This window comes from Plectrocnemia conspersa, unplaced genomic scaffold, assembly GCF_051122295.1.
Source record: "Plectrocnemia conspersa isolate PC_06_02 unplaced genomic scaffold, ASM5112229v1 ptg000009l, whole genome shotgun sequence".
In the NCBI taxonomy this organism is placed as follows: domain Eukaryota; kingdom Metazoa; phylum Arthropoda; class Insecta; order Trichoptera; family Polycentropodidae; genus Plectrocnemia; species Plectrocnemia conspersa.
In genome coordinates, this window is record NW_028277173.1 from 26324976 (window position 1) to 26339566 (window position 14591).

The following is a 14591-nucleotide window of genomic DNA, read 5'->3' on the forward strand; positions in this document are numbered from 1 at the left end:
ATCCATGCCCCCCTCCGTAAAATATTTGTTTTTTTGCCTTTTTTGGTTAGATGACCAATTATAAAAGAGTAACCTTTTTGTAATAAATTACAATTGCCAACTAAAGTAGATTAAAAACAGCCGTTAAGAAGGCAAACTCGAATGCTAGCATTCTTTTTTTTCAAGATGACGGATTTTTAATCATTCTTGATTTATGATTTGAGGTATTTGGTAAGTATATTCAAAGATTTTCCACTATAGTGTCCAATTTTATTTTAAAATTCAGTTTTTAGAGTTAAAAATTAAAAAAGCATATTATTTTATCAATTATTAAGACAGCTATTTAAGCGATATTAATTTTAAATGCTTCTTCATACATGACTATACCTAAATAGTATTGTAGTATTATTTGGTGTAAGTAACAGATTCTGTGAATGCACCCGTATGTGGCTCTTGGCATTACGGTCGCGTAGCGACTAAGCCCCGTATGTGGCACATGGCATTAGAACAAATTATAACAAAGCATCTTTAAAGTACGGGAGATTTTCTTTTCAAATCAAAAAACTCGTCTACATAAGTATCAATACATAAGAAATGAGTAGTAATACATATATTTAGAATCAAGCATTTGTTTTGAAACGGATTGACTCGGAGTTTAAGTCGATGTCACACTTAGCACTTGAGACGATCATTCATCTACAACGTTCACGCTACTGTTAATCGAGCTGTTATAAATCGAGTAAAAACTATTCAATCAAATATTACGTTCAAGCTTTATCGAATAAAGTATATCAATTCACACATCTAGCATAATAATTAACATAATTCTATATTTAACTCAGGTTATAGTTGTGTCTAGAAACGTGTTCAATATAATTTCCTACATGAATAATTAGTACACTAAATAATATCAGAATAATTTAATATGAAAGATATTGTGTGAAATGAATGTAGAATGACGTATGATTATGTTTCAATGTAACTTAATCGCACGCATTCAATTATATTTGTAATGTTGAGTGTAAACTTATGTTGTATATTATTTCTTGTATACAAAATAATATTATTAATATATATATGTAGTATATTTTAAAATATTAATATTATAATTTAATAAAAATATATGTATAACTCAAAATAAATTATAGTGTGCAAGTTACATTCAACATATTTATTTGGTTTGCATAATAACAATCACAAACGTTTTATTTTATTTGCCGTAAGTAATAAAGTTAACGACCACTAAAAATTATCTTAATTACAAAGTTATGCGGTGCCTATTTTTTAATAACGACATCTTAAAAAAAATCTTTGAGGGGGTGTGATTATTTGTCATCGCCAGGAAATGTAATCTCGTCTCGAGCTTATATAACAAAGATCCGCGCTCGGAGGTGACAGGAAATGAATGTTTTCCGCATTTGAGTTTTCGCGCGCGAAAATGAAAAACAAAAGGAAAAGACGAATGCTCGCGGGCGGCAAATTAATTGGATTGGCGAGTAACTGGATCCGTCCTGGCGATGAAATGTGGACATTGAAAAGTAAAAACATATTTTGATTTATATACGAAGCGAGGCATATTAAATAGTTATTGGTTTAATTTGATGATACCAAAGTTTTTTTTTATGAAATATGAAATGAGAGTAAGACGACACAAAACAAACAATACTCAAAGTAATAGCTAAGACAAACTTCACCAACTGCGATTTAAATTATTTTTTAAATATTTTTAGAATTTTTTTTACATAATAGAGTTGCGAAAATTAAACTGTGTGTTTCGAGATAATCAACTTTTGAGAAAATTTAAGGCTAATTAGCATTAGGCAAGCGACCCAAATAAAGAATAAAGGTTTATTATTCTTTCCAAATAGTGCAATAATATTTATTATATAATGATTAAAAAATCATGTTATGATTTTTTATGATATAAAATATTGCTATGTAATTTTATTCCGACACTGAAATTTTCCTATTTGGTATTTAAAAAAAGTGTTGATGGACTGATAAAAATGTATACTAAAAAGTACAAGAAAATATTCAAAGTAACCAATTAGTTATTTTTCCCTTTTGTTCGTATGGCAATTTTCTTTTAAGTGCATCAATATTTGTCTACAATCCTAATTTTAGTAAATAAATTGAATGAACCATAGTAATTATTTTGATTAAGCCACAAATTCAATAAAAAACAATATTTTCTTTTGAAGGGTTAAGAGCAAATATTTTACATGTTTTTTTTTTAATTTAATAAATAATAAATATTAAAATATTAAACTTTTAGATAGAATAACAAATGAATATAAATTACAATCTGCAATATTTCAACATTCTTCAATAACTTTTTAGTGTCTATATAAATTATTAAAAGCAGAACTTGTATATGTTACGGTACTTATTAGCTAGCACAGCGCCAAGCTCAGAAATCACTAGTTGTTTTGTCAAAAAAACCCACTGCGTTTCTCGTGCTGTTCAAACCCAAACCTAACTTAAACAAATAATCAATAATCAATAATCCATTAATATATTCGTTTACGTTAGATTTGGGTTTAAGAACTGTCAAATTTAAGCGCCTTGCTAACTTAACAAGTGGTTTTTTTACATAAATGTGTGTTTTATAGCATTAAAACAATATTTTAATTTAAAAAATATTTTACAATAAAATCAGTTTATTACATTAGTATAGTACGCTTTTTATTATTAATATTAATTCCAATGAAACAATTATAATATAGAAAAAAATACAAGAGTTTAAAATATTTTTTTAATTTACTAGCTATCATTCTCTCACAGTCGTGAGGTACCGCAGCTAACGAGTGTACGAATACCGGCCCCAATTTTTTTTTTATTTGTTTCATTTTATTTTAATTTAGTTTTAGTATTCATTTATTACAATTTTATATAAAAATCATTGAGTGTCTGTGTGCTTTAATATTTAAAAATAAATTTGATGAAAATGTCCACTACACTGCATATTTTTATTGTTATTTACTGATTGGTTTAGTTTTAAAATATAATAATTGTTGAAGCAATTACTTATTTTCAATAGTTTCAATTATAAGTCATTGATTGTGTTGTAGTGCATTTTTATGGTAAAATAACCGCTAAATTATGCTTAATGGAGTGAACCAAATATTAAATAAAATTCTTATTATTTATATTACGGTTTCTTAAAAAAAATATGTCACTAAAATTACGTTAATTTTTGTTCTTTAGGTATTTTTAAAAAAAATATTTTATACGTATATTTTTATTCTCATTTTTAATAATAAACATTTAAGAACTTTAAAACAAACAGAGTGCCTTTGTAAAATATTTTCGGGGCTTCTACAACTTTTTCACATAAAAAATATCTACTAAAACATAAATTTCCAGTAAGCATATAATTTAGTTTTATTTGATTTTTTAATTTTAATTAGTTATATTATTACATATAAACTATGTGTAATTAAATTATTAATCTTAACTTAATTAATTTATATATATTTTTTAATCTTAAGATGCATTAATATATTTAGGTACCATACTAGTTAGAAGTTGATCTAAATGGATTATGATTTTATTTAGTATGTGTGTATAAACATGTTTATTCGATTCGTAAAAAAGGCAGTGGTGCGTTTCACATAACACAATACATACGTTTGTATGTGAGTAGGTAATTCAATAAATAATATAATCCGGAAAATGGGGAAAATCCGTCCTATTTGGTGCGCATAATCGAATCTGGAAACGCGATTGCGATCGAAATATGGCGAAACAATCTGGTTTCGCCGGCGGGCGAAATATGATTGCGGGATAGGTAATAGAATTCAATTATGTGTGTTGGGGGCGTGAAAAACTTCTCGAAATTGGCTTAGCGCGAAAGCGGCATTTTCCGGATTTCGACAAAACTCGCGTGATACGGCTTTGACGTCTGAATGCGGCAAGTTGCCCGGAAAATTATTGGAAAACTTGCCTATTTCTGCGTGACAAACGCCGGGTTTATCGCCGAATCGAACACACACACACGTTCGACATTTCCACGCATTCTCGTGTACATACATTCTAACCACATGCGGAGGAATGTCGTGAAAACCGAAGTGAAAACACCGTTTCCATCCGATTTTACGGCGTGAATGAAAATCGCTTATGGTTGATGAAGCCCTTTAAGTGTGATTTGGGTGGATTTTTTTCGGGTTAAGCTTCGAACAATGATTGAGTTTCAAGCTTATGCACAGCAATCATTCATTTCAGCAAAATTGATTTGAAATGCAATCGATGATTTGTAAAGCTAGCGATTCTGTATAGAAAACTTATTCACGCTCATTAAGCACAATATTTTTTTAATAATATTTATGTATATGTAATAATATTTTTAGTTTCAATATTTTTTTCTTGAGGCTATGTCCAATTCCAGAAATTAGCTACCACCTTGTTAATTAGCTCCAAATTTTAATCTTTCTCTTTTTCTGAATTTTCATCTTATTGTCATAGCCATATACCAAAGATTCATCTTCAGTTATAATTTCGCCCATGAAGTCCGAATATGCATTAAGACGATCCTTTAATTTCGTGCAAAATGACACACGATTTTCCTTCTGTTCGTCAGTCAAAAGTTTGGGAACAAATGTCGCACTCACTTATCTCATTTGCAAATTATTTGTTAAAAAGCATTGCACGGACCCATACGATATGTTCAGTTTTTTGGTAAGCTATCGAATAGTCAATTGCCATTTTTAACTAACCATTTTGTTTTTGAGGTCAAAAGACCGTTGCTCGTCTTCAACCGACTAATTTCCGCTTTTAAATCACTCATAGCATTTATAAACAGTTTTCAGCGTCACCACTTTATCGCTATATATTGACTTTAACATTTCATAAGCTTCTTTAGAACGTTTTTGCAATTTAAGACACCGCTTTGTTCGAAATCCATGATGCGCGACAGACACGGTTCTATAAGCCGGCTAACAAGTCACACCTTGTTCAAACTTGACACTGACTATCTCAATGAATCAGGCTATCAGTCTTATTACTTCAAATAAATGTAGCGGTAGTAGTTAGTATATCGATTTTTAATACATTTCATAGATAAATGAGCAAAACTTGCTTTTAATTAAATCATAGCCAAATTTTAACTAAAAATAAAAACTATTGTATCCTACTGCATATAATCATTTCGGTTACTGCATCCGTTTCATTTGAATGGTTTTCAACGAATTAATTCATATGGAAACGCTGAAATTTATTTGCCGTGAATTTCATCGCAATTATTATTTTATGCATTGGTTTATTATTTCGATGATATGTTATAATGTATCTAAGCATCTGTTTGTTGTTTCAGTGGTCGATTGTCAAGTGACCGCCTGGGGTCCTTGGTCCCCTTGCGATGCCGTTTGCGGTCCAGGCTCCATGTCAAGATCGAGACGAGTATCGAGAGCCCCCGAGCATGGAGGTCGCCATTGTCCTGGTCTACTGCAAAGAAGGGCCTGTCAAGGAGCCGACTGTCCTAAATATGCAGATTCTGCAGTCAGAGGTAATCTACAATTAAGATCTAAGCTTTAACATTTTCCGGTCGTAATATAAAATAAGTTTTAATTTATGAAAATCGTTACTTAGATAGTGTAATTGAGGAACAGATTTTGGATACCCAGATTCTTTATCTTCCTTCTCTTCTTAGTCACCAAGCATCATTCTCTAGCAGTACAATTACTTCGTGCAAAAATTAAACTTGTTCACATGAGTTCACGACTCACAGACTCAAGCGATTGACTTAGAGCAGTTGAAAGAGTGTCTCATGCATTTCAAGAGGCAGCAACAAGGACTTCTTTAAGGCAACTTATTTGAGGACTCTACTACTTAACATCGATCCCAAGCGTCTGCTACAACCTCTTTCTCATTCAACACTGCTGCCCAAAACTGACACCTGTATTTATCTGTATATCAGTATAATTCATTTGTGTGCAATAAAACTATATATTTTAGCAGCTATATATGTCACCTAACTGGCTGAATAAGTCAGTTTTATTTACTTGATGTTTAAAGACAGTTGCGATACGTATATATATATATATTTCTATATCTCAACTAAAAAAAATATAATAATAGTATTGAGAAATATCCGCCCAACAGCGCAACTTTTGCAACTTAAAAAACAATTTCGAACTTATGAATAGAAAATTGCAACGCGTTTTTCCAAATTACTTAATTGTGGTCTAAATTAGGGATTGCAATACCGGTATTGGGACAAAAAGTGACCTTTATACTACCGGTATTAAAAACTAAAATAGAAAACAAAATTGTAAAATAAAATGTTGCTCATTGTAGGATTTTAACGGGCTAGGGGATAGCATTGTAAAATAATAATAACCCTTTTAATCTAAATATTGGTCTACCATACATATGTAAAAAATCTCAGTGGCCTATATTTTTGCGTAAAATGATAAAGTTTAATTTAATGTTATCGATATTTGTATTCGATATGCGCGACGTGCTTTATTTGCTTTGTCTTAGGCAAGTCTAACAGTACCTATCAGCTCCCAGTTATGTAACAGAGAAATAACTGCACAACCGCGGCCTGCTCTTTTTTATGATAAGGATGGCTGGCGAAGTGAAAACAAAATCATTTATTGCATACACGAATTTCTTTATTGACTATACATTATCTTGAATATACATTAGTGTTAATATAAGCAATAAGTAACTCTCAATAATTATATTAAAATTAAAAACGTATTTGAAAAAATTGCGCAAAATTTTTATTTTTTATAGTCAATCAATGCATGTCTCGCGCAGTACTCTATGGAGCTCACTTTTATGCATGTTTACCGTGTTACGATTTTTATCGCGTTGTTACATATGTCGCACTTAGGAGTTTTCATTTTACGTCACATATTTCACAAATTATATGATTAAATCTGAGATTACATAATACTAGAAAGTTTGTCAAATTGTTTTCTTGGAACCGACGCGTCGGTCGGCCGGAGGCTGCGGCTTCCGGCCCGTGGTGCGGACAACTTCCGGAAAATAATTAAGCTGTGTCACACGCGTTTGACGGCACACACATTTGACCCAGGCGATTTCGTCCGTGTGTGGCTAATGGCTCGTTACTGCTAACGAATGTTCTATAATTGCTTTCCAAAATGTAATTATTCGCTTCTGTGCTATGTGCTGTAATTATTACAATTATAGTTTTAAAGCAACCAAAGTGTAAAAGCTCTATATGTTGACAGCAACAGCATGGTTACTTTCAATCTGCATAGTAAACCTTAAAGCAGGATTATCTGACTTCATAATAATATAAAGATAATTAGGATTCCTTATTTATTAATATGCTTATATTTGTTTTGTAATATTATATGTATAAGTAAATGCAAAGCTGGAAGCTTCATTTTTGGAAAATTATCCATAAATATTGTTTATTAATATATTTTTTTACTAAACAAACTTATTTATATTTTTACTGAATTTCATCTAGTAATTTTAGTAATGATACAATTAAATAATAAATGGTTTTAAATAAGTGGAAATTACTCACACGAAACATTAAAAATGATTCTTTTTCCAAAAGATAATTACATAATATTTTTTGTGTAATAAATAACCTGTATAGATATTTCATCTTCGTGATTCTTTAATTTAATGTCATAATATTCACTCTTGAATACCTTTAAAACTACCGATAAATCACCAGTAACGAATTTAGGGTAATGTAATTTTTCATTATCATACATTTTGTCATAAGGCATAAAAAGCTGTTTTAAAAATGTCCAATCCCATCAATGATTGCAAGCCTAATATTTATCTTTTAATAAGCTTTTAATTATTATTGTTACTTTGCTTTTAATATTTTTTTACACTAAAATAACTTTAAAGTATTGAAAAAAGCCAAATTTAGATCCAATGATTCTTAGCTAAAATTCCAAGGGAGTCATTTATGAACGAAAGTCAGATAATTACAAAGGATAAATATAAAAATACGATGCGTTTCTAAAAGCCTATGAAAAATATATTATGGTAATTTATAACTTCTGAAAGTTTGAATGACTTTTGATCAAAATTCTTAGGTGTTTCTAAATTTTTATTTTCTCTTATATTTTGTTGAGCTTTGTTTTTTTTTTATTTTTAAAAGACTATTGTCAGAAACCCCATAGTATTATTTCAGCTTACAATCAATAGATGTAACTTGATTGCTGTAATTATTTATCACAATAAAATCTAATATTTTTAATTCGATCGAAATTATTATTATATAATTATAATTAATTCCGAGCTTCCAGATATAAATAACACTTGTTAATGATATTTTAACCCATGTTTTTTTATGTAATATTATTTGACTTATATTATATTTTATTTAAAACATACATTTATTGAGAATGCAAAAATAAAATATTTGTAGATATAAAATGAAAATTAAATTTTAACTCTGTGTAAATTTTTTTTGTAGCACATTACTAATGTTTTTTAGTAATTTGTTACACAAAATATTTTGCTGAAATTTATTAAAATTATTTTTTAATGGTATTGAATAGACAAAATGTAGCAAAATGATTTTTTGGAAAAAATGACGTTTATGCTAAATAAAGTAGAATAATTCGTTCAATAAATTTAATTTAAAAAATGCTTTGAACAGTATTAATAAATGTCTACATCTTTGCGCGCATTGGGTGCCGAAAAATAAAGCAGGCGCGAGACTTCTTCATCTTCTTTAACAAACACCAAGTACTTTTAAATAAATACAAATAGAAGGGTGTTAGTCAATCCATTTTTTTTCAATATATTATTGACAGGATTTATGCTGTTTTTATTAGTAAAATTATTATAACTATAACGTAAATATATTATATGTATAATTCAAAGCTTTTGCGTATTATAAAAGCGAACTTGTCGAACAACGATTAAAAGCATTTTCATAATAATTTTGCATGAAAGTCAATTAATGTGTCACTGACAATTTATAAGCATAGTTTGATAATTTTATAAAATTGCGAGACTTATAAATAACAATATATTAATAGCAAGACTTGAATACTTAATTGCTTTGAAGGGTTTTTAAGTAATGTTGTTTAAAATTATAAAAATATTCATTTAATAAAATGAGCAATGAATAAAGTTTTTCGCTGGTGGACCACAAAAAAGTTACATACAGCAAGTTGCTGATCTTTCTCTTATATTATTGATTTATCAAACTAGTAACGACTAATAGTATCATATATATATGTATACAATAACTGTAACAGCGGAAACGAAAAGAGCAAAAATATACTTTAGATCACCATAAATTTGCATTTCAAATTTCAGTTCATCGAAACGTGTCAATGAATAAAACAAAAGGTTCTTTCGCGAAAAAGCAATACGTTTTAAGTAAGCGAGATGAAAATTGATGATGGATTTCTTCCCTTTCTTTTTCCTGGTGTGTCTGAAAAATTTCCTGTGATGAAAAATCGTTTATTTTCAGTTCGTCTGCAGCCTTGGAGGAATTTAATCTTAGGATGTTCACATCTCGTATCTCCCGGCTTTTCCGCGTTAATTTTCCATTTAGACAGCGGAAAATACTGTCGTTAATCAGACGGTGGCTCGAAATTAAATTCTGCATCTGACGATACACACGCGACAAATAATTATTGTGTCGAGTTACGATAATTTACAGAGTTACGTTCTTCGCTACGTAACTCTGCCACGTTGCTAAATATTTGATTACGATAATTTACAATTGTTTCGCATCATTACTGCTATATAAATAAATTGTTTTTGTTACATTTAAGTATTTTATAATCTTCAGTTATTTTTCAATTATAATGAATTCCAGGCTTGTAATATATAATTTATAAAGAAATAATTAACCAAAGCATACTCTTCGCTTTCTGTTTTCAATCAGTCACACTACTGTGCTTTAATGCATTCCTGCCATTTTGTCATATTCATAGTCTATTCTATTTAATTAAAATATTCGAATACAATATTCGCAAACGTTTGAAGTCTGAAAATTTATAAATTAATATTAAATAAATTTACATTAAACAAAATTTGTCATATTATTTTAATTCTAAGAAATAATATTATACAGCATAGTAACATATAAATTTTCAATGACAATTTAATGTTCAAATTCGTAACTTGAGCTTTGTGTCAGTAGTAGCTATATTCACTCCTGGATTGGACCTTCAAAGTAAGTTTGACAGTTCATTGGAAACTAAGAGTCGAAATAATTGATTATAATATGTATATTCTAATTTAATTATAATTACAAATCATTTTATTTACATGAAATTAAAATTAATATCAGTATGGATCGATAACAAAAAATTAGCAGTAACGTGAAATATTATTTGAAGTGGTTATAAAATCAAATCCTATTAAATAATGAGAGGTGTTGTACATTGTTATCTATACATTAAAAGCTGCAACTTTTTGTGCAGAATAGCTACATAAATATTAATCATATTATGTTTTTGTTAGAAACTCGTAAACGTCAATTGTTTATGTTTTCGAAAGTCTGATGGTGATTTCTAATTCTTGTGTTCTTCATCGCATAATTGTATATGAATGAAAAATTAAGTTTGTATTTATTTTATTTGTTTATAAATAAACTATTAGTATTTTACCAATAGCCTTTTATATAAAGCTATGAAAAAACAAGGGTTCAATTAATCAAAATACGATTGTAATCGTAATGTTGAAACACCTAAGTTTGCATAATATGCAGACTTACTAATCATCAATTAAAACAACCTAATCTAGGAAAAATTGGCTTATAAAAACACTCTTGCCCTTACATTAAATAGCATTGTTGTACGTCTCATTGTCATTATCTTATGATCACCCGCAAATAGCCACCTGGAATTTATGCTTTCATCAATCAACAATGCTATTGGTTATTTTTTATTTGTTTAGGCTTCATTTAAGAAACAGAATAAAATACACTTCAAATGACCACTGAATACTCACGGGTTTTTTTTTATTCAACACCGCCCCCTGATACTGACACCTCCATTTATATTGTATTTTAATATCATTACTGACTGTAAAAATATAATTAATAATTCATGGTGTTTTAGATATTATTTTGTAAAAAAAATTAAAGTTATGCTATATAAAGTTATTACTAGGAGCTGCTTGTGTGACACGTCATAAATATAATTCTCATTAGATTCTTTTATCTAACACGTCCTAAGTCATTGCTAAGAATTGTGATTGTTTTGTTGCCAAGCAAAGCGTGAGATTATCAATGTAATGTACAAAAAAGGCGTGATATTATTTTAAGTACCAGCGCTCGTCGTCGTGCTACCACAGAAAATATTTAAATTTTGCTTGAAAAAAATATTATGCGAATCATTTCAAATGAAATTATTTTGCTTGTGTGAAACGTCATAAATATAATTCTCATTAGATTATCTTATCTAACACGTCCTAAGTCATTGCTAAGAATTGTGATTGTTTTGTTGACAAGCAAAGCGCGAGATTATCAATGTAATGTACAAAAAAGGCGTGATATTATTTTTAGTACCAGCGCTCGTCGTCGTGCAGCCACAGAAAATATTTAAATTTTGCTTGAAAAAAATATTATGCGAATCATTTCACGATTAAAATTTAAAGCAAGGGTTGAATATCACTGCGGATTGTTTCCTTTCCGCCACCTTAGTGACACTAATTATATTCAAAAAACAAAAACAAAAATCAATATATTTTATCATTTATGATTTATACATCAACCTCGAGTCACCATCGAGAATACAATCGTCCGATTAATTTATGGCTCTTTATGCCTCTGTAAATTTTAACGGCCCCGGCAGATTTACGAGCACCGTTTTTGCGGCTACATTATACGTACTACATATAATATTTAATTACCCCCACTCCTTTTGTAGTACCGAAATGAAAAGCCGCCTGTTATTAATGCAAGTTGGCTGCCTGCACAACTTTGCTGAACTAGGCAAGTTATTTACGACAATTGAGATAAGCACGTGCAAAAACAAGTTTCGCTTCTTCGACCACAAAAGTTCCGGGAGCACAGAGTGGCGCGCAACAAAGTACAGCGAGACCGATAATGGGGGAGTTGAGCTTTTTACCGGAAACTTGTTACTCCGGGGCATGGTCGCGAATCGACGCGTTATAGCCGCGCGGGTACAGCAGTGGCGTCGCACCGCGGCGCCCGAGGGCAACTTCATACATACGAATTGCGTCGTTGTCGCTTTTTACCACTTTTTTGCGCGGAGGTCGATTATTAGTTTAGCGCAGTTTTTTGTTTTTGTTATGGTAACACAGAGGAAAATCTAATAAAAGCGGAAGTAGCGTAAAATTTATTCTAAACGGAGATTTTCGTTTAGAATAAATTTTAGAGAGGATTTAACGAACTTTTTGTATTACTATTTATTTTAATTTTAATAGCGTCATTACTTGTTTTAATGTTAGTATTACAATGTATAGTTTTTAAATATATTTTTCTGACCAGATTCATCTGATTCAGAATCGGAAATCAAAATTTCGAAATAAATATTTTTTCAGCTAGAAATTTGACAACGCTGTTACTCGGCAACTGTAAGTATCTGCTGGACCCATTTAACTTTTTGCATTTTTATTAACATTAATTTTTTGCATAGAAGTTTTCTTTTATTCAAAATTTTATGAATTTCTTAAAATACTCAAATATGCAATCATCAAGTGCGTTTAATTCAGTAGTTGTTTTTTAATTTATTTTGCTACATCTTAAACGGGTTTTAAAATGTAAAATATAAATAATTTATTTCGACAAACAAGCTTAAAAAAAATTTAAAATACGCCTTTGAATTAGCGTTCTAAGTTTGTTAAATTAATTTATTATTTTGTCTCCAAAGAAGTGTAATCAAAACATCCAAACCAAAGCTTTGAGCCATTCCTTTCTCCTTTTGTATTGGATGATTGATTTAATTCTCATTGAAACTTCTCATCCAACGTTGATACCTCCGCATAAAACGCCCGAGACAAAAAAGAGTCACCGATACGGCAAAGTTTCACAGGAAAGTGAAAGGGAAGACGCCGATTTGTAAAAGGAAGCATTATAAGGTATGAAAAGAAAAATCGGTTCCTTCGGTTGTTCGCTTTCAAAAAAGTTTCACCCAGCCGAACGGCTTGTTTAACTGAAAAGGAATACGCCTGTGTTCGAAAAGAGAAACGAGCAGATGCCTGAAAGGTCACCCTTTTCAAATTCTACTCGCGGGTCCTTTTTATATTTGACCAAACGAACACATATGTATGTACGTATATGTTTGAGTGTTTTAAATTTAAACCCGGTGATACCGACCGAAACTGGTTGAATGCTCTGAACCACATGTGATTACTGCCATATAAAAGGACTCGAAATTACTTTCGGGACAACGTTATATATATGTATATATAGATGAAAATAATACTGTATTGCTGGAGGTTTATTATTAAAAAAATTATTTCCAAAATCATCTGCGTTATTTTCTTCGCGTATATTTGTTGAGCATGGGGAAAAAGTTCGAATCTGAGTCTTAAATTAAAAAAGTTACACTTTTCATACATTATATAAGCGTGACGTGAGCGAAAAGAGAGTTTCCAAAGTAGGAATGAAAAGCGCGTTCCTATGTAGTACAAAGATATCCGTCCATTGAGGAGAAAATTCATTAAAAGCTACCCTTATTAATTTTCAAGTGTGCTTATTTGTATCCCAAAAAAAGCGGCAGTAAGAGGGTGCCGAATCAAAACTTGTAATATTTGCGTAATATAAAGTAAGACTTAATATATTTATTTATTACTTCCTTGAAAATTAGAATATTCTATAAATGTATTAAATATATAGTATTTGCATTGTCTTATAAATATAAATAAAAATCTTATAATTAAGATAATCTGATTTTTGCGGAATACAAAAATTTTTGGTTGTCAATTCCTTCAAAACTTTTAATGCCAAATATCTATGTATTACATAAAACTAAAGCAAGTGATTAACAACTAATTAAAAATATACTTAGCTCTTTATTTAACGATTAAAACAGATAGTACATCGTATTTTTGCAACCAAAGGGATAAAATGTAAAATACTGCTTTCAAAATCATATTTAATTTTCTTTAAAATTCTATGATAGATATACAATTTATAAGCAAAAAAATGCTATCAAATTATATAAATATTTTTTTTATAACTAAGCAAATAAAATTCTCAAATATTTTGAAGAATATTCTTTACTCACATCTGTTTTTGTAAGTAAGATAAATATACTATGCAGAATCTAAACAATTCTTCTAAAACTCAAATTTATTGTGATTTTATACGTTTTATTAAATACGTTTATTTATGAGATAATAAATATAATTTTATGTTGAATATTTTTATAAGTATAACTTAACTCTAAGTAATTCGTCAAAAGACAGAATTTTTATTCTGTCTTTTGACGAATTACTTAGCTTTTTTAAATAGCATATAAATGCTATTTAAAAAATCTCAAATTTTGACTTAAAGACTGAGTTTAAAGTCATTTTCCTCCGTTTTTCAACTGCTTTCTTAAAATATGCTTAGTAAACTTTATTGTTTCTTATGAAATATATATTCCAGATATAAGTAATGTATGCGCTTATATATGCTTGGTTGAGATGGGCGAGATTAGTTGCTCGCCTTCTTTCAAAATAATTGTGGGTATAAT

General features: G+C 29.6%; 2 protein-coding genes across 2 annotated transcripts in view; one reads left to right on the forward strand and one right to left on the reverse strand.

The window, feature by feature from the left end:
- Nucleotides 1-14591, reverse strand: part of LOC148232458 (uncharacterized) — a 238451-nt gene that overhangs the window by 137144 nt on the left and 86716 nt on the right. The gene's annotated exons all lie outside the window — the stretch shown is intronic.
- vex (somatomedin B and thrombospondin type 1 domain containing protein vexed) overlaps nt 1-14591 on the forward strand; it is a 138779-nt gene that overhangs the window by 83320 nt on the left and 40868 nt on the right. Inside the window, exon 3 of the mRNA XM_088191764.1 lies at nt 5291-5482. Coding sequence (XP_088047890.1) covers nt 5291-5482 — 192 coding nt within the window. The remainder of the gene's footprint in view (nt 1-5290; nt 5483-14591) is intronic.